The sequence below is a fragment of the Monodon monoceros genome, unplaced genomic scaffold (genome assembly GCF_005190385.1).
Source record: "Monodon monoceros isolate NGI ecotype Baffin Bay Population unplaced genomic scaffold, NGI_Narwhal_1 Super_Scaffold_5, whole genome shotgun sequence".
Lineage (NCBI taxonomy): Eukaryota > Metazoa > Chordata > Mammalia > Artiodactyla > Monodontidae > Monodon > Monodon monoceros.
In genome coordinates, this window is record NW_021703782.1 from 101,199,364 (window position 1) to 101,217,896 (window position 18,533).

At 37.7% G+C, this 18,533-nt stretch overlaps 1 protein-coding gene and 1 non-coding gene across 3 annotated transcripts in view; both read right to left on the reverse strand.

Moving 5' to 3' along the window:
• Positions 1 to 18,533, reverse strand: part of RC3H2 (ring finger and CCCH-type domains 2) — a 46,944-nt gene that overhangs the window by 13,484 nt on the left and 14,927 nt on the right. For both annotated transcript variants that reach the window (XM_029201951.1, XM_029201953.1), the window contains exons 5-9: positions 13,389 to 13,564; positions 6,895 to 7,095; positions 6,300 to 6,432; positions 6,069 to 6,187; positions 4,680 to 4,792 (exon numbers count right to left, since the gene is read on the reverse strand). In XM_029201951.1, coding sequence (XP_029057784.1) covers positions 4,680 to 4,792; positions 6,069 to 6,187; positions 6,300 to 6,432; positions 6,895 to 7,095; positions 13,389 to 13,564 — 742 coding nt within the window. The remainder of the gene's footprint in view (positions 1 to 4,679; positions 4,793 to 6,068; positions 6,188 to 6,299; positions 6,433 to 6,894; positions 7,096 to 13,388; positions 13,565 to 18,533) is intronic.
• On the reverse strand, positions 6,522 to 6,632 carry LOC114884871. The gene has a single exon (XR_003790935.1). It is a non-coding gene; the product is annotated as a small nucleolar RNA SNORD90 (small nucleolar RNA).

Below are 18,533 nucleotides of genomic sequence, written 5' to 3' on the forward strand. Positions count from 1 at the left end.
CACCAGAGGAGAATTAATTATCTTTCCATCACCAATCCCGCCAACCTTCCTGCTTCTGTAACTACACACTCCACCTAAAATAGGAGGTGAAGAGTTCCTATTCCTAACTAAGGCCAATCTTTCCACTTGCACCCCAGGTCCCAAGCCCATTTGCCTTCTCAAAGATTTCACTCCTATAATTATCTTTTCTTCTCTAGTGCATCATCACTTCATTCAGGTGTCTGCTTAAATGTCATATCCTCTGGGATCCCTTCCCAGACAATCTTATCTAGAATATCTCCCCTTTCCCAATCTCCTTCTCCTTACCTTGTTATTTTTCTTCGTAGTGCCAATCAGCACCAGATATTATGTTTTCTATTTATTTGGTTTATGTCGATCTTCTCTATTACAATGTAAGCCCCATGAGAGCAAGAATTCTGCGTTCCTTATTCATCTCTCTATCTTCAGCACAGTGCCTGGGACATGTTAGGTGTTCCATAAATATCTGCCTCATGAATGTGGAGTAATCCCTAAACTTCACATGGCCAAGAGTACTGATTTTCTACCCCCAAGCATTTCCTATCTCCGTAAAAGATATTACTTAGTTATGCAGGACCCAAACCTTGGAGTCATCCTTGATCTTCTCTTTTCTTTATACCCCACATTTGATCTATCAGTCCTATCAGCTCTACTTCCAAAATATATCACAAATCTGGCTACTTTTCATCATCTCAATTACTATAGTCCTAGGACCAAGCTACTAATCTCATGCCTGGACCACTGCAGCAGTTTAACTGGTCTACATCATGCAGACACTAGAGTGACATTTCTAAGACAAAATTAAAATCTCATTGGGCCATTTGAATAAAACCCTATAATGGCTTCCAAAATAAAATGCAAACCCCTTGCCAATGTCCACCAAGCCAATATGGTCTGGCCCTCACCTAATCTCTACAACATTATCTTTTGCCATTCTTCTCATTCTCCAGGCACACTCGTCTTCTTTCTAGTTCCTGAACATGCCAAGCTTGTTTCCACCTCAGACTTTCTTTACAGCATTTTATCAGTAACTGAAATTGTCTGTTTACATGTTTACTGTTCTTCTTTCCCCACTAGAAGTACCTCAAATAGTACCTAGCACTTAACCATTTTTAAAAATATTTCTTGAGCTGGTTGACCTCAGGCTTTTGATACTCTCCAGAATGCAGCAATTTTTGGGAACAGGATTCCAATACCCTAAATTCTAAAATATATTCACACAAATATTCTTAAGAGAGATTCTGGGCATTTGTTTGGTTAGAGATATGTACAGTAGAGAAAGCAGGCTGGGATAAAATTTATTTAAGTTAAACAAACATTTGCTGAATTCCTCCTGGTACATTATGGGAGGTAAGATAAAGGCTCCGCCCTCAAAAAGTCCAGAGCTGGGTAGCAACATGCATTTTTTTAACCAACGAGATAATGACATCTTCCACTTCCTTAATGCTTTGTATTACCCTGTTTTTCCTTCTTCTTCTTCTTCTTTTATTTAACAGCAACAGAGAGTGTGAAGCTGGTTGGAAATATGAACTATAGATTATTTGCTCTTTCAACATAAATATCCTGAGTTTACATGTCAAATACCTGTTAAGTGCAGAAAATATAAAGATGAATAACCCATAAAATAAATGAAGTCCAGTGAAAATACACACCAGTAAATAAATAATTGCAATACAGTGAGAGAACTGGTAGTTATAAAGTTACCAGGTATAGAGTACTATGGCAGCACAGTGAAGAAAGCAACTAACACTGCCTGGGAAGTCAGGGAAGTTTTCAGACCGAAGATAATATCTGAGTATAATCAGGAACAGGAGCTCTCCAAACAGAGAAGAGGAAAGCATATGATATAGTGAACAACATGTATAAAGGAAAGAAGAGTGAAAGAATTCATATAGTAGTAAACTGGATGTACCTTAAAAAAGTAAAGAATGCAAAAGGTGGAATAAGGCTGGAAAGCAAGACTGGGCCCAGAACCAGTGATATACTGAGGAACCAATTAAGAATTTAAAGCAGAAGATGGACATGATTAAACCCGTATTTGTGAAAGAAAATCTTGGTTGAGACATAGGGAGATGCATGTAAAAAGCTACATAGCAGGACTTCCCTGGTGGCGCAGTGGTTAAGAATCCACCTGCCAACGCAGGGACATGGGTTCGAGCCCCGGTCCAGGAAGACCCCACATGCTGCGGAGCAACGAAGCCCATGAGCCACAACTACTGAAGCCCGCGCACCTAGAACCCATGCTCTGCAACGAGAAACCACCACAATGAGAAGCACATGCACTGCAACAAAGAGTAGCTCCCGCTTGCCACAACTACAGAAAGTCCGCGTGCAGCAGTGAAGACCCGACACAGCCAAAAATAAATATATAAATTAATTAATCAATTAATTACGTAAAAAAAGCCACATAGCAGTAGAATAGACAAATTGGGTAAACACGTGAAACATTAAACATTGCACCTGGCACAAAATTTGACTGATTAATTTGGCTATTATTATTTTTACTGCTACCAATATAAGCTCAGGCAAGAAATAATAAAGTTCTGAAGTAGAAACTGGAGATGGAGAGCAGGAAGCCAATTTGAAGGTGTAAGAGGTAAAATGGATTTTCAGGTGGGCACCAGTTGTGAGTGGAGTATGAAATCACACAGTTTCTTCTCTTTTTTAAGTGCTCCCAAGCAAGGTCCCCTAAAAAGCTCTATTTTAACTAAAAAGCTCTACTTCAGGTATGGACAAGCTCAAAATATCTCGAGTCTAAAAAATCATTTTGATGTAAAACTCTGTATACATCATATAGAACTGCCTAGACTAGATGCAAACAGCACGCTTTTTTTCTTAAGACTCCTGCAGCCTCTCTGGGATCTTCCAGTCTGGGAGAAGCAGGGGGATAGTAAGAAGGGAAGCATGTTTCTGTTCTTCTTTTTAATGCACACAATTTATCTTCTATCACACTGCTGTTGCTGTAGAGCTCATTATGTGCAGGGCCCAGTGCTAGCCACTGAAAAGAAGAGACAATAATAAACAAGATGGATATATAGTCCATGGACCTTACACTTCAGTAAGGCAGACATTCAATAAATAGATCAGGGGTCAGCAAACTATCACCTATGGGTCAAAGTTGCTTGTTTTTGTAAATAAAGTTTAAAGCCATGCCCATTTTATGCATTGTCTATGGTGGCTTTTTTGCTACAGTGGCAGAGTAGAGTGGGTTGACTGAGATCAATGAATGGTTCACCAAGCTGAAAACATTCACTAACTGCATCTCTACAGAAAAGTTTGTCAACCCCCAAGACAGACTCCATAAGTTAATTATAATTTTGATAAGCAGGAAAAAGAGGAACCTGGTTTAGTATGAAATACTGGGGGGATGCCCCTGAAAAAGAAAGGATGAGCTAGGCACAGGGAAAGCTCCAAAGACGAGGCTGGAAAGAACCACATTATATAAAAGACTTCAGGTGGGAAGGAGCATGGCACTGACAAAGAGTCAGCATGGCTTGAGTATACAATAAAATTAGGGAGCGTTGTGAGATGAGATAAAAAAGGCAGGCACAAACTAGATGACGCAGAGTCTTGCGGGCCAGAGCAGATTTTATATGTTTATCCACAGGGATGCCCAAGTCTCATTACCTGCAATGAGCCTTATGTGTAAAGTTCTCCCTATTTTGGGGGGAATAATGGGATTGGGGGTGGGCAACGATAGCTGTAAGATGACTAGTTAGGAGGCAACTATGGATCAAGAAAAGGGGATGACAGCTTAGACTATAAGGACAGAAAGAACAAGGAAGAGTCAAGAAATATATAGGAAGGTGAACTGACAGAACTTGGTGACTAAGACAAGCAGGTGAAAGCTGGCAAAGATGATTCCTATAACATGGCACGTATAACTGGCTGGACAGGGTACACTTAGGGATAGCAGATAGAAGATGTACTCAAGAGAAGATGTATAAGAGGAGAAAATTAGCTCCAATCGGGTTTAAAATGTCTAAAAACAAGAGAGATGTCCATTAAGAGTTGATATAAAGACCAGTTATTCAGTAGAAAGGCTGGAATCAATTTTTGGTGAGATCTCAATGATGAATGTTTTGGTTAAAAAACAAAATAACAAAAACTTGGACAACACATATTACAGCTTATATCCATTTACTTTTATGTCTGGGGTAAATGGACATAGAAAAAGGGATTACCCATAGGACAAGAGAAAGGGAAAAGAAGACAGAAAAAAGAATGTTAAAAAGACCAAAAACCAAAAAAAAACCAAAAAAAAAAAAAAAAAAAGACCAAAAACCATAAAAAGAAAATGTATCTGCTTTACCATTTTACCTGGGACTCAGCTGTTACCTTCAATGGAACCTGAGCAAGTAAGAGTGAACATAAGAATACTTTCATTCTGCACAGGTGTTTAGCAGAAACATGGATTCCAGATATACAATGGTCTAAAATATGACAGCTGAATAAGGTTCTAAATCACTTATTATGTTAACCACGCTGCCAGAAGCAACAAGGTGTGGTTTCAGAAGAAAAGGTTATTTTTCAATCTAAAGACTTCCACAATGCAAACTTGATTGCATCTTTGAAACTCATCACAAACTTTAAGACTCTATATAACACTTTCATAATGACCAAAAATTAATCCCAAATAAAAGAGAGTTCTCCTAACTTACTTTTCAAGCTCTTCCTGAGAATGCGCAAAAGTACAATTTGTTCCTCGTGGACACCCTCCTTGCTGTCGCAAATCTCGGCACATGCTAGTCTTATATTTGCTGTTTGGCTGAGGCTATGAAAAGAAAATCAATGTTTGGAAAAGTGAAGATTCCAGTTGTCACTCACTCTTGGGACTCCAGAATTTTATGATTACACCTTTAATTCTTTTTCATGTTAGATAAGTAATTCTTGTGCTGACACAACTACCACTGCATTGTTTCCTGTTATGAGTTATGTGGCATAACCCTGAGCTGGCATTTTAGATATTCATTCTGAGGATTATCTGGAACTGGTTCAAATGTTATGTTACTTATTTGTCAGGCAACAAAATACCCACGAAAATAAAAGATTTTCTCATCAATTCATTGCTGTCTCAAAATTATGATACCCAAATCAAGCAACCAATTTCAAAAAGCATTAAAAAAGCCAGAAGCTTTGTCCACTTAAATGTTCTCAGGAAAAGGGAGAATACAACTTACCCCAGAAGTTAAAAATTAAGAAATACTAATTTATTTGTCAATTTGAGAGTACAACTTTCTTCTAAGGCTTGGAGCTAAGTTCATACAAATAATGAGGCAAAATATAAAAACATCATCATAACTGCTATAATTTGCATCAAAATCTAAAATGTCATTGTTATTTCTATGACCTTAATAAATATAAAACATTCATCTTTCAGTTAAGATTTGAACATTATAATGTCTTCTAATAGAATAAGGACAGAAGAGTGGAAAGATCACTTTGGAGTAGATTTGATACCAGTTCTGTCACTTACTGCCACCATGACCTTACATATGTTATTTAACCTTTAAACTTCAGCTTGGGAACAGCAATTATCTTGCAGGTGGCTGTCATGATTAGAAATAATATATGTAAAATACTGAACATAGGGACTGGCTCACAGTGATTTAATAAATGGACGTTATTACTAGAATGAAGGATTTTACCTTAAATAACTCCTTCAAAGGACACTGAAAATATTTATTTATTTACTTCCACACATATACAAACATGAATTCATTGGTATGGCAGCAAAGGAGAAAAAAGTGACAATTTCCCCACATTAGAAGAAAATTAGACAAAATATTTGGAAGGAATCAGATCTATAGAGTTGGTCAAAAAAACCTGCAGTAAACTCATATTCAAGATACGCCTCCAACTGCTGCTGTACTATGAATTATTTATCAGGTGCACTAAAACTTGGGTTTCTCTCAAAAGAAGAGAGACAATAAAAACTTATGTGAGAGTGGAGTCACATAAGGAGTCCATTAACCAAACAGCTTGTTAAGATGTTCAGGATGCCCTGTTAAAAATTTAAGAGCAGTCAGAAGTGCAATAAATGTGCTTACCTGAGGTGTCTCGTGGCCTTTTCTACTATAATTTTGTATGAAGTCCACAAGGCCATGAACCACTGTTTTAACAGCTACCATTGCATTTTCTAGCTGCTCCCAAGTTGGTGAAACAGCATCTGTATAGTCCACCAAGGGGATGGGATGACGAAAAGAATTTGTTAGCAGTAAGTCTCTTGTGTTATTTACCTCAAAGGTAGAAAAAGTATAAGCAATTATTTTGTCACATACCTGGATTAGGGTCTATGTTTGCAAGAAGCTCTAAATGAGGCCTCAGTCTATTTAAGTTAGCTGGGTCACCTGTTCGTTGCAAAACAATTGTCAATTCCTGAACACTCTTTGCAAATGATTCTGGAGACTGCAGCTAACATAAAAAGAAAACAGAATGGCTTTTACTCTGGTTTTTATGACCTGTCTATATTCAAATGCTTTCATTTAGTCAGCATACTGAATAGGTTTTCAAGTGTCTTCAGATTCCATAGTAGGAGTATCAATGATGAATTAAATTTTCACCTCAGAATCTGCCCTATGAAATTCATCATTAGACACTTAGAAAACTTATTAGCTATCCGGTGTCAGAATATAGATAAATGACAGACTTGGTTAGCCAGGCTCCTTTTATGCTAACATTCTGTATTTGCTTCCCTGTTGCCCCCCTTAGTTTATTTTAAAAGTTAGAAAATAATAAAAAAGGAAGATATTTATAACAGTCTTATATGTAAAAACAGGACTCTCCAATTGGTTGTCTCTTTACTCCCTTCAAAAGATTCAAATACTCTCCAATGTAGCAGAATGATATAAAATCAGCATCTCTAATTTCACAAACCTTATCAATGATAGACTGCATGTGTGATTTATGCGCCAAGTCACCATACAGAAGTGAAGACCACTGCTCAGGTGAAATACGGAGTCCTGCTTCCATAGCAATATGAACAATTTGGGCATCATGTTCTCTGCGTAAAGCCTCATAACTCCGAAATTCCTCCTTTAGCTGCATCAGGGAAGAGTCTTCATCCCTTTTGGTAACCTAAAAAATAGAAAGGAGAGAAAAACCCATCAGAATTACTCTGCTCTTTCTCCTTCCCCAAACAACTTTTTCTTTTTTTTTAGATGGGGGAGGTACCTATAGCCTATCAGATACTACATGGAGAAGGTACAAAGAAAATAATGTCCTCACCACAAATTCTTTTGGGAACAAAGCAGAGCTTACAAAACCTAATACATAGTTCTGCCTTCCTTCAATGAGCTCAGCAGGTGGTAGGGAAGAAACTTGTTAATAGAAAGTTATAGTATAAGTGCTATTGTAAGACTCTATGGCAACATAAAGGAAAGGCAATTAAATCTGACAGGTGGGGGAGGGAAGGGTGAGTATCAGGGAAGGCTTCCCCCAACAGAAGGCTACATGAACTGAGTCCTGAAGAATGAACAGGAGTTCCCCAGGCAAAGAAGGGTGAGGAATAGAATTCTCAAAAGAGTAGCAAGTGGTAAACAGAAACATGAAAGAGCAGAGCACATGGAATTAAAGGCTAAGATGTACGCTGGAGAAGAATCACAGAGGGCATTGTATACTATGGTGAGAAATTTGGGGACAGGCACAATTTGTTTTATTGCATTTAATTTATTGTGCTTCACCGATAGGTACTGTGTCTTTTACAAACTGAAGGTCTGTGGCAACTCTGTGTCAAGCAAATCTATTGGCGCCATTTTTCCAACAGCATTTACTCACTTCATGTTTCTGTGTTACATTTTGGTTAATTTTTGCAATATTTCAAACTTCATTATTATTACATTTGTTATGGTGATCTGTGATCAATGATATTTTATGTTACTATTGTTGTTTTGGGGCGCCATGAACCACATCCATAAAAGATGGTGAACTTAATTGATAAATGTGTGTTCTGACTGCTCTATCAACTGGTGTTCCCCTGCCTCTTGCCCTCTCCTCAGGTCTCCCTATTCCCTGAGACACAACAATATTGAAAGTAGGCCAGTTAACAGCCCCACAAAGGGCTTCAAGTGAAAGGAAGAGTCACATCTCTCACTTTAAATCAAAAGCTAGAAATGATTAAGCTTAGTGAGGAAGGCATGTTGAAAGCCAAGACAGGCTGAAACCTAGGCCTCTTGTGCCAAGAGCTTGCCAAGTGGTGAATGCAAAGGAGAAGTTCTTAAAGGAAATTAAAAGCACTACTCCAGTGAACACACAAATGATAAGAAAGCAAAAGAGCCTTATTGCTGATATGGAGAAAGTTTTATTGGTTTGGATAGAAGATCAAACCAGCCACAACATTCCCTTAAGCCAAAGCCTAATCCACAGCAAGGCCCTAACTCCCCTTAATTCTCTGAAGGCTGAGAGACGTGAGGAAACTGCAGAAGAAAAGTCTGAACCTCGCAGTGGTTGGTTCATGAGGTTTAAGGAAAGAAGCCGACCCTATAACATAAAATTACAAGATGAAGCAAGCCGGAAGTGCTAACGTAGAAACTGCAGGAGGTTATACAGAAGATCTAGCTAAGATAATTAATGAAAGAGGCTACACTAAAGCACAGATTTTTCAATGTAAATGAAACAGTCCTGTACTGGAAGAAGACGCTATCTAGGACTTTCATAGCTAGACAGGAGAAGTCAGTGCCTGTCTTCAGAGCTTCAAAGCTTCTCCTGTTGGGAGCTAATGCAGCTGGTGACATTAAATTGAAGCCAATCTTCATTTACCTTTCCAAAAATCCTAGCTAGGGCCCTTAAGAACTACGCTAAATCTACTCTGCCTGTACTCTAGAAATGGAACAACAAAGCCCAAATGACAGCACATCTGTTTACAATATGGTTTACTAGATATTTTAAGCCCACTGATCAGACCTACTGCTTAGAAAAAAAGATTCCTTTCAAAATATTACTGCTCGTTGACAATGCACCTGGTCACTCAAGCGCTCCAATAGAGATATACAATGAGATTAATGTTGTTTTCATGCCTGCTAACACAACATCCATTCTGCAGCCCATGGATCAAGGAGTAATTCTGACAAGTCTTATTAGTTAAGAGATACATTTTGTAAGGCTAGAGCTGCCATAGATAGTAATTCCTTTGATGGATCTGGGCAAAGAAAACTGAAAACCGGTTGGAAAGGATTCACCCATTCTAGATGCCACTAAGAATATTTGTGATTCACAGAAAGAGGTTAAAATATCAACATTAACAGGAGTTTGGAGGAAGTTGATTCCAGCCCTCATGGATGACTTTGAATGGTTCAAGACTTCAGTGGAGGAAGTGACTGCAGATGTGGTGGAAACAGCAAGAGAACGAGAACTGAAGTGGAGCCTAAATATGTGACTGAATTGCTGCAATCTCATGATAAACCTTTAATGGATGAGGAGCTGCTTCTTATGCATGAGCAAAGAAAATGGTTTCTTGAGATGGAATCTACTCCTGGTGAAGATGCTGTGAAGCCTGTTGAAATGATAACAAAAGATTTAGAATATTACATAAATTTAGTTGATAAAGCAGCAGCGAGGTTTGAGAGGACTGACTCCAATTTTGAAAGAAGTTTTGCTGTGGGTAAAATGCTATCAAACAGCATTGCATGCTACAGAGAAATCATTTGTGAAAGGAAGAGTCAATCAGTGGGGCAAACTTCACTGTTGTCTTATTTTAAGAAATTGCCATTAACACCCCAACCTTCAACAACCACCACCCTGATCAGTCAGCAGCCATCAACACTGAGGCAAGACTCTCCACCAACAAAAAGACTACGACTTGCTGAAGGCTCAGATGATGGTTAGCATTTTTTAGCAATAAAGTATTTTTTAATTAAAGTACATACTTTTTTGGCATCATGATATTGCACACAATAGACTACAGTGTAGTGTAAACATAACTTTTATATATACTGGGAAGCCAAAAAATTTATGACTCGCTTTATTGCTGTATTCGCTTTATTGCTATATTCGCCTTACTGCAGTGGTATGGAACAGAACCTGCAATATCTGAGGTATGACTATACTATCCTGTACGGAATGGGAAACCACTGAGGACTTTTAAGTAGAAGAGGGACATGATCGTTAGGCAAACATTAGTGCTACGGGTGAGGATTAAGAAATTAAGAAATTTTCTGCCACCACAAAATTTATTAGGGTATTTTTATAGCTTTAATCTATACTTAAGTGATTAAAAAACATAAATTCAAAAGGTAGAGTTTCACATGTCCTAGTAACTGTCTAATTATCTAAACATGCATGTATGTGGCTAGATAATTCCGCAATAAATGATACACACTTATTTCTGAACCATTAAAACTTGCTAATGGCCACAATGAAATTTGATACCTGGTTAGAATTCAGAATACCTAGGCAGAGTACAGGCTCTGAAACTTAGATTGAACGAATAGTTCAAACTATTCAAATTGATGATTTTCTCATCAGGAAATGAAAATCTCCCTAGACCACCTCACTGGTAGTCTGGATTGCTGTTGTTGGCACATGAGACAGCAGTAATATGACCCCAAGAACATGAAGGTGGGGAAATCAAGTTATCATCTGAGAGTTAACTTAATAGTATCAGTTCACAATTCTCTTTGAGAATATATAAATACATTATAAAAAAGTATGGGACACCCAAAATTCTAATCAACACAGCCTTACATAGAATTTAAGAAAGAGCAGAGTATAACTTAGAAATCACAAAATAACCTACTTAAAGAAACACCGAGGAGGGACTTCCTTGGTGGCACAGCGGGTAAGCCTCCACGCTCCCAATGCAGGGGACCTGGGTTCGATCCCTGGTCAGGGAACTAGATCCCACATGCATACCACAACTAAGAGTTCTCATGCCGCAACTAAGGAGCCCACATGCTGCAACTAAGGAGCCCGCCTGATGCAACTAAGACCTGGTGCAACCAAATAAATAAATAAATATTAAAGAAAAAAAAAAAGAAACACTGAGGAAACAAAAGGAGGAATTTTTTTTTTTTTTTTTTTTGCTGTATGCGGGCCTCTCACTGTTGCGGCCTCTCCCGCTGCAGAGCACAGGCTCCGGACGCGCAGGCTCAGCAGCCATGGCTCACAGGCCTAGCCGCTCCACAGCATGTGGGATCTTCCCGGACCGGGGCACGAATCTGTGTCCACTGCATCAGCAGGCGGACTCTCAACCACTGCGCCACCAGGGAAGCCCAAAAGGAGGAATTATTAATCCAAAACAGAAAAAAGAAACCCAAAAAACCAGAGGATGGTAACATTCATCCAACCACCAAGGTACAGGGTGCCTCTTGGGCAGCATGAACATCTATCCACCTGCGTTGTAAGATGTATACAGGTGGCTAACAGAGCCTGGTCCTATTAAAGTTCTATAAACGTGCATCAAAATCACCTATGAAGCTTTGAAAACTACAATTTCAGGTAATCAGAATCCCTGGTTTCAAGGACCGCATAATTAACAAGTATATACGAATGCTCAAGTCTCACTGGTATAGTTTGGTATCAGATATACCAAATCAAAATATCGAGGGATGGGACCCACAAATGTATACTCTTCAAAACTCCAGAGGTGATTCTGATGTATCTTCAGTTTAGAATCACTGCATTAAACAAGAGAATCATTAACTCCCCTTGTTCTGATTCCATGCTAAGCAAGCAAAGGTTTGATACTCTTCTACAGGAAAATAGCTATGACGTGAGAATTAAAGTCAGTTAAAAGTTGCACTTCTCTTGGGCTTCCCTGGTGGTGCAGTGGTTGAGAGTCCACCTGCCGATGCAGGGGACACGGGTTCGTGCCCCAGTCTGGGAAGATCCCACATGCCGCGGAGCGGCTGGGCCTGTGAACCATGGCCGCTGAGCCTGCGCGTCTGGAGCCTGTGCTCCGCAACAGGAGAGGCCACAACAGTGAGAGGCCCGTGTACTGCAAAAAAAAAAACCATAAAATTGATAATATGTAGTATGTGACCTTGGTTGTGGTGATTCTGTTCCTGAGGAACCCCCAAAATTCAGGTCTCTAAGCCTATAATCAAGGAAAAGACCTTCAACAATGGTGAGTTTATTAGAGTAAATGCCCCTGGAGAGAGGCCTTTTGGCAACTGCCAGCATGATATCCTTTGATTCATGTAAACACTGCTTTTAACATTTTAAACTACAGGGCAGCAGTACAAGATGAAATGGGAGCATGAAACTGAAATCTTTCTAAACTTAGTGTTATTCAAATGTCAGATATTAGGAGCAGCTGTAGATGTATGACAATCATAAACCACAAATCTGTATGATACCACTGAGGAAAAGAAACAACATTAAGTCAACAATACACAGTGTGAGAACCAAGCCAGTCACTTCAGGATGATAAATGATTTCTGTAATTTGCCTGCTTAGCCAAAAACATTATGTTCGAGGAACCCGAGATTCATTTCAATTGTTGCCCTAAGAACACAATCAAGCACTGTAACTATCAGGCAGATAGTGTCCAACCCTCATTGGTGGAGATAAGTGAACTCATCTGAACATATTTCCATCATCAGTTAACCTGTTATCTCAAACTAAGCAGAGTGCCAAGAAAACCTCCTTTCTGCCTGTACTGTTTTCACTCTTGGACTATAAAACCAGCAAAATAGCTTTTATAGAAGTACTTTATAGATGTTTTGCTTTATAGAAGCCAATGGGTCTTTCTATTTCCAAGTCCTTGGGCCCTTCTCAAGTCCCCACCAGTAACCTATATTCTTGTAACATGCAGAAACGTCAAGGATTCAGCCTACTTTCCACATCTCTCAGTAACTGTCATCACCCATAAGCCTATTTGACAATGAAACTACATTTCTAAATAACTTAGGGTTCATCCCTATCCTCTCTGCCAAAAACCCCACCATCTAAATGCAGAGTGGGTCAGTATCCTCAACTTTTCACTCTCTTGTCATCCATAAGACAACATACGGGCCATCTTCAGATTAAAGGTTTTAATCTAATCACCACAGAGAAAGAGATAAAAATAATTAATAGGGAAGTTAAAACATTACCTACTGTTATGAAGTTTTCAGTATGCTTCCTGACTCCCTTTTAAGATGGTAAACATTAATGAAGTAGGCTTCTTTAGTTCACTTTTACTATTCCAAGAGCCAAGTTTACCAAAGTATTTTCCTCACAGTGTTACTGACACCTTCACGTATGTGTTCTTACACCCACACATAGTAGTATCACACATATGCAGTATCACAGATGCAATAAATGCAGAAAGCAAAGCTTCCTTTTAACTCTTGTAAGCATTCTGTATTTCTGGGGCCTCTAGACCAGGTAACACCCATTCCAGGTATCTCACACCCAGGCATGTAATGTTTAGATGGTTGCTTGCTACTTACCTTAAAACAAGAAGCTCGATACAGTAGTTGCACAACATGACCAATACTTGTTTTTGATGCCTGAGGAAATCTTGGTTCTAGTCTTTGCACAACAAAAAGTACCAGAACTTTCCTTGAGAGAGCAGAACCATCTTCTAATGCCAGCAACACCAGCTTCAAGGCCTCTTCTTGCATAGCTAGAAGTAAAGAACATGAGTTCATGATAAATGAGGAGACCTGCAGATCATGCCTGTCAGACTACTTTGGGTATTAGTTTATGGTGGTTCATTATCTGAAGCCTGTAAATACTTAGCAGAAAAACAGGCCATCACACGTGTGCAAATACAGTTTACTTAAAAAGAAATCAAGCAAAAGAAAACATGCGTCCTACTAAACAACCAAACAGAACACAAGTCAACAGAACTTAAACAAAATATATCTTCTGTAGGTATTTAGTAGTCAACTAGATAATGATAATGTTAAAGTGAAAAAAAGCCCTCATTTTTAAAACTCACAGAGCTACTATGACAATTAAATAACATGTAGAGAACACATAGTAGTCTTAAGATAAATGGTAATTTTTTAATGCATGAGACTGTTGCTTTGCCTGTCAGAATTATTTTGTATATAATTTAAAAGTGATATTAGCCCCTGGATGCAATACCTAAAGAAGGCATCCATTTATGTTGTTTTCCAGCCAGGGAGGTAGAGTATAATCTGAATCTAATCATGAAGGAGCATGACAAAAACCCAAATTAAGGAATATTCTGTAAAAATAACTGCCTGTATTCTTCACGAATACCAACATTAGACAAAGAAAGGCTGAGGAATGGTACTATGCTAAAGTAGACTAAAAAGAGACATGACAAATAAATACAATACGTGATCTTAGACTCAATCATAAAATGAAAGAAAATAAATGCCATAAAAGGCATTTTTGGAATAACCAACAAAATTGGAGTATGAACTATAGACTGCAGCATTGTACAAATGTTAAGTTTTCTGAATTTGATGAATGTACTGTTTTTACGCAGGACACATACTTAAGTGCAAGGGGTAAAGGGGCATGAAATATGCAACCTACTCTCAATGGCTCAGAAGAGAGAGTGAATTATATAACAAATATAGCAAAATATTAAAAACTAGTGAATATGGATAAAGAGTATATAGGAATTCTCTGCATTATTCTTGCAACTTTTTGGTAAATTTGAAATTATTTAGAATTAAAAAGTTAAAAATATATTGACTCTCAATGAAAACAATGGAACTGAAAGATCTAGAATCTAGATTAAAAATCAAACCCCTCTCTTCCCAAGTAAGACATCGAGGCCCAGAAAAGTTAAGTGACTAGGCCAAGTTTCACAACTAGTTAGCAACAAAATTATAATTAGAACCAAGGACTTTTTTGAAAGTTGAGGTAAAATTTACGTCACTAAAATTAACCATTTTAAAGTATACAATTCAAAATGTTGTACAACCATCAACTCTATCTAGCTCTAAGACATTTTCATCACCTGAAAGGAACTCTATAGCCATTAATCAGTCACACCCCATACCCCTGACCGCACCCCCACCCCCACCCCCGTCTCTGGGAACCACTAGCTTGATGTCTGGTTCTATGGATTGACCTTTGTTGATGCTTCATATAAATGGAATCAGAATATTGTGACCTTCTGTCTGTCTTCTTTCACTTAAAATAACATTTTCAAAACTCATCCACATTGTAGCATGTATCGGTTTCTCAATCCTTTAAATGGCTGAATAATATTCTATTTATAAATATACCACATTTTGTTCATCCATTCATCAGGATTGATGGACATCCAGATTGCTTCTACCTTTTGACTATTGTGCATAATGCTGCTATAAGCATTCGAGTACAAGTGTTAGTTTGAATACCTGTTTTCAGTTCCTTTGGGTATACACCTAGGAGTGGAACTGCTGGGTCATACGGTAATTCTACATCTAACTTTTTGAGGAACCGCCAAATTGTTTTTCCATGGAGGCTGCATCATTTTACATTCCCAAGTTCTCTAACATCCTTGCCAACACTTTTTATTTTCCACTTTTTAAATTACGGTCAACCTAGTGGGTATGGTATCTCATTGTGATTCTGATTTGCATTTCCTTAATGACCAATGACACTGAGCATCTTTTCATGTACTTCTTGGCCATCTATGTATCTTCTATGGAGAAATGTTTATTTAGGTTCTTGGCCCTTTTTTTTTTTTTTTTTTTTGTGGTATGCGGGCCTCTCACTGTTGTGGCATCTCCTGTTGCGGAGCACACGCTCCAGACGCGCAGGCTCAGTGGCCATGGCTCACGGGCCCAGCCGCTCCGCGGCATGTGGGATCTTCCCGGACCAGGGCACGAACCCGTGTCCCCTGCATCAGCAGGCAGACTCTCAACCACTGCGCCACCAGGGAAGCCCCCAAATTTAAATTGTGTTGTTTATCTTTTTGTTGTCGAGTTATAGAACAAAGAATATTTGATACCTAGTCTAGTGCTTCTTAGGTAAGGTAAATAAACATGAGGAAATATCCACAGGTAAGCATTCTTAAATTATATATAAATATGGATTTAAAAAATTATTTTTCAATTTAACTTTGTATTATGGAAAATTTTAAACATATACAAAAGTAGGGATAACATGTACCCATAATACAGCGGCTGACATTAAGGTTTCATCTACTCATTACCCACTTTTCTAGTTTGTTTTGGCTGGAGTGGTTTGAAGCAAATCCAAGATAACATAGTACTTCATCCTTAAATAATTCATTATGTATTTCTAACACGTAAGAACTTTAAATTAACATAACACCATTATCATATCTAAAAAGAGTAATATATTTCCTTAATATCATCTAATACCCAGTTCAGGTTGAATTTTCTCCCACTGTCTCAAAATTTCTTCTTATAGTTGGTTTCTTTGAGTAAGTATCCAAATAAAGTCCATATATTGCTTTTGGTTTGTATGTCTTCAAGCTTTAAAAAAAAACCCCTGTACTAGCTCTCCCCCACTCTCCCACCCACCTGTTTAAAAGAAAATAATTTGTTGCAGAAACAATCATTTTTCTAAACAATACCCCCACATTCTCAATTTGGCTAATTTTGTATTTGTGATGTTCCTTTATCCTCCTTATTTCATGTAAACTAGAGACTTGATTAGATTCAGAATGAGTTTTTAGTTTTTGGGTTTTTTTTGGGGGGGGGGCAAGCATACACCTTATTCTATGTATCACATCAGAAGATACTTAAGACCTAGATGTCTCACTTTTAGTAATGTTAAAATTGATCAGTGGGTTTGGGCCTTTTTCATTTATTAACCTTTCATCTACTGGTTTTAACAGCCAATAATAATTCTTGCCTAGACCCATTAATTCATTTTATGTGATTTTTCTAACCTTAACATTGTTTTTCTAAATTTATTAGCTGGAATTTTGCTAAAAGAGAAACCTACCCTCAAAACCCTGAGAAACTGTCCTTGAAAGCAATTTGAAAAGGAAAGTCAGAAAAAGCATGCTTGATGTTTTTCTACTCCTTTTCCAATTTTTAGCATAATGTGTTGGTGCTCTAGCAACTGCCAAAGATAACCAATCTATTTTTTCTGTACTATCATTACAAGATCATGGATTTTTACACATTTTATGTGTTCAATCCATTATAGTCATTATTCATTTGGAGGTTCAGATTGTCCCACTTTTGTCCAGTGGGAGCCTTTTCAGATTCTGTCCTTTTGACAAGATTCTGATGGTCTTTAATAGCTTTTTTGCTTTCTAGCACAAGACTTCCCAGGTTCATCTTGTACTTTTCTACCCTAGAACTGGGATAAGAAATTTATTAAAAGAGCCCTGCTTCTTTTTAGTAGGAAATGGTATTTATTAAAGGCCACACTTTGGGTGCTATGGCTATTCATTGCTTCCAAGCCTTTTAAGTAGACAGAGCTAGGAAACAGTCATTTTCTAGAAAAAGAAAAATAAATGAGTCTGTACTTATATTGCCAATTCAAATTTAAGAATGCAGGGTTTTTACATAAATTCTTTGATTTCATATTTTCTTTTTTTAAGAAAGTATCTCTCTTTTTTTAAATGCCAAAAACCTTGGTTCCTGATGGCATTGACATAATTACCTACTTGCTTTATCCTACTGTGTGTCTGTATAATAGTTTCAAAATAACAATACCAATAGAATTATAAACAATATGACTGGTGAATACAATTTAGGATTTATTATATATCACACTAGGAATATAAAAATCAAAAACACTGTGTTCTAAAGTCACCTGAAATAGTTCATTCCTGATGAATATGCTACCAACTTATGAATGTTTTAGCTTTTCATTCTTAGGTGTTTTTTTGTTTTATTCATTTTATTTAAATTTTAAAAACTTATATTTACTAAGAATTGTTTTATGATTACATAAAACATTTACATGGGTACAAACTACAAATCAACGTACACTGAGCGAGATTTAGCCTCTGTCTCTATCTGCTTTCTCTTGGATCTTCCCTACTCTACATGTTTATTATTTTTAAATTTTTCCTACCATTGCTTCCTTTGGAAAATACAAACAACTAGAAAATGGTTGTCTCTCTCTCCCTTCCCTATTTAAAAGTGTGCTTTACTGTAACAGGTACACTATTCTGCACCTTGCTTTTATTTTTTAACTTAATGTATCTAGAAATCACACCCAGAAGAATATATACATTTTCCTCATTACTTCCAACAGATGCATGGTAGTCCACTGGAAGGATATATACCAGTTTACTAAGCCAGTCTCCTATTCATAGACATTCAGGTTGCTTCCAGCTGTTTACTGTTATAAACAGTGCTTTATAACTTTATGCATTCTGCATTTTTTGCTATATTTATGGGACAGATTCCTAGAAATAGCACTTTTGGGCCAAAGGGTAGCTGCAGAGGTGATTTTGCTAGATATTGATAAATCCCTCTCTTTAAAGTTTGCACCACTTTGCATTTCCCACTATTACTGGATGAAAGCACCTGTTTTCCCACAGCCTTGACAAGAGACAAAAGTTGTCAGACTTTTGAATTCTGCCAGTCTGATAGGTGAGAAATGGTATTTCACTATAATTTTAATGTATATTTCTCTTACTATGAGAAAGACTGAGCACATTTTTATCTGTTTGAGGACCATTTACATTA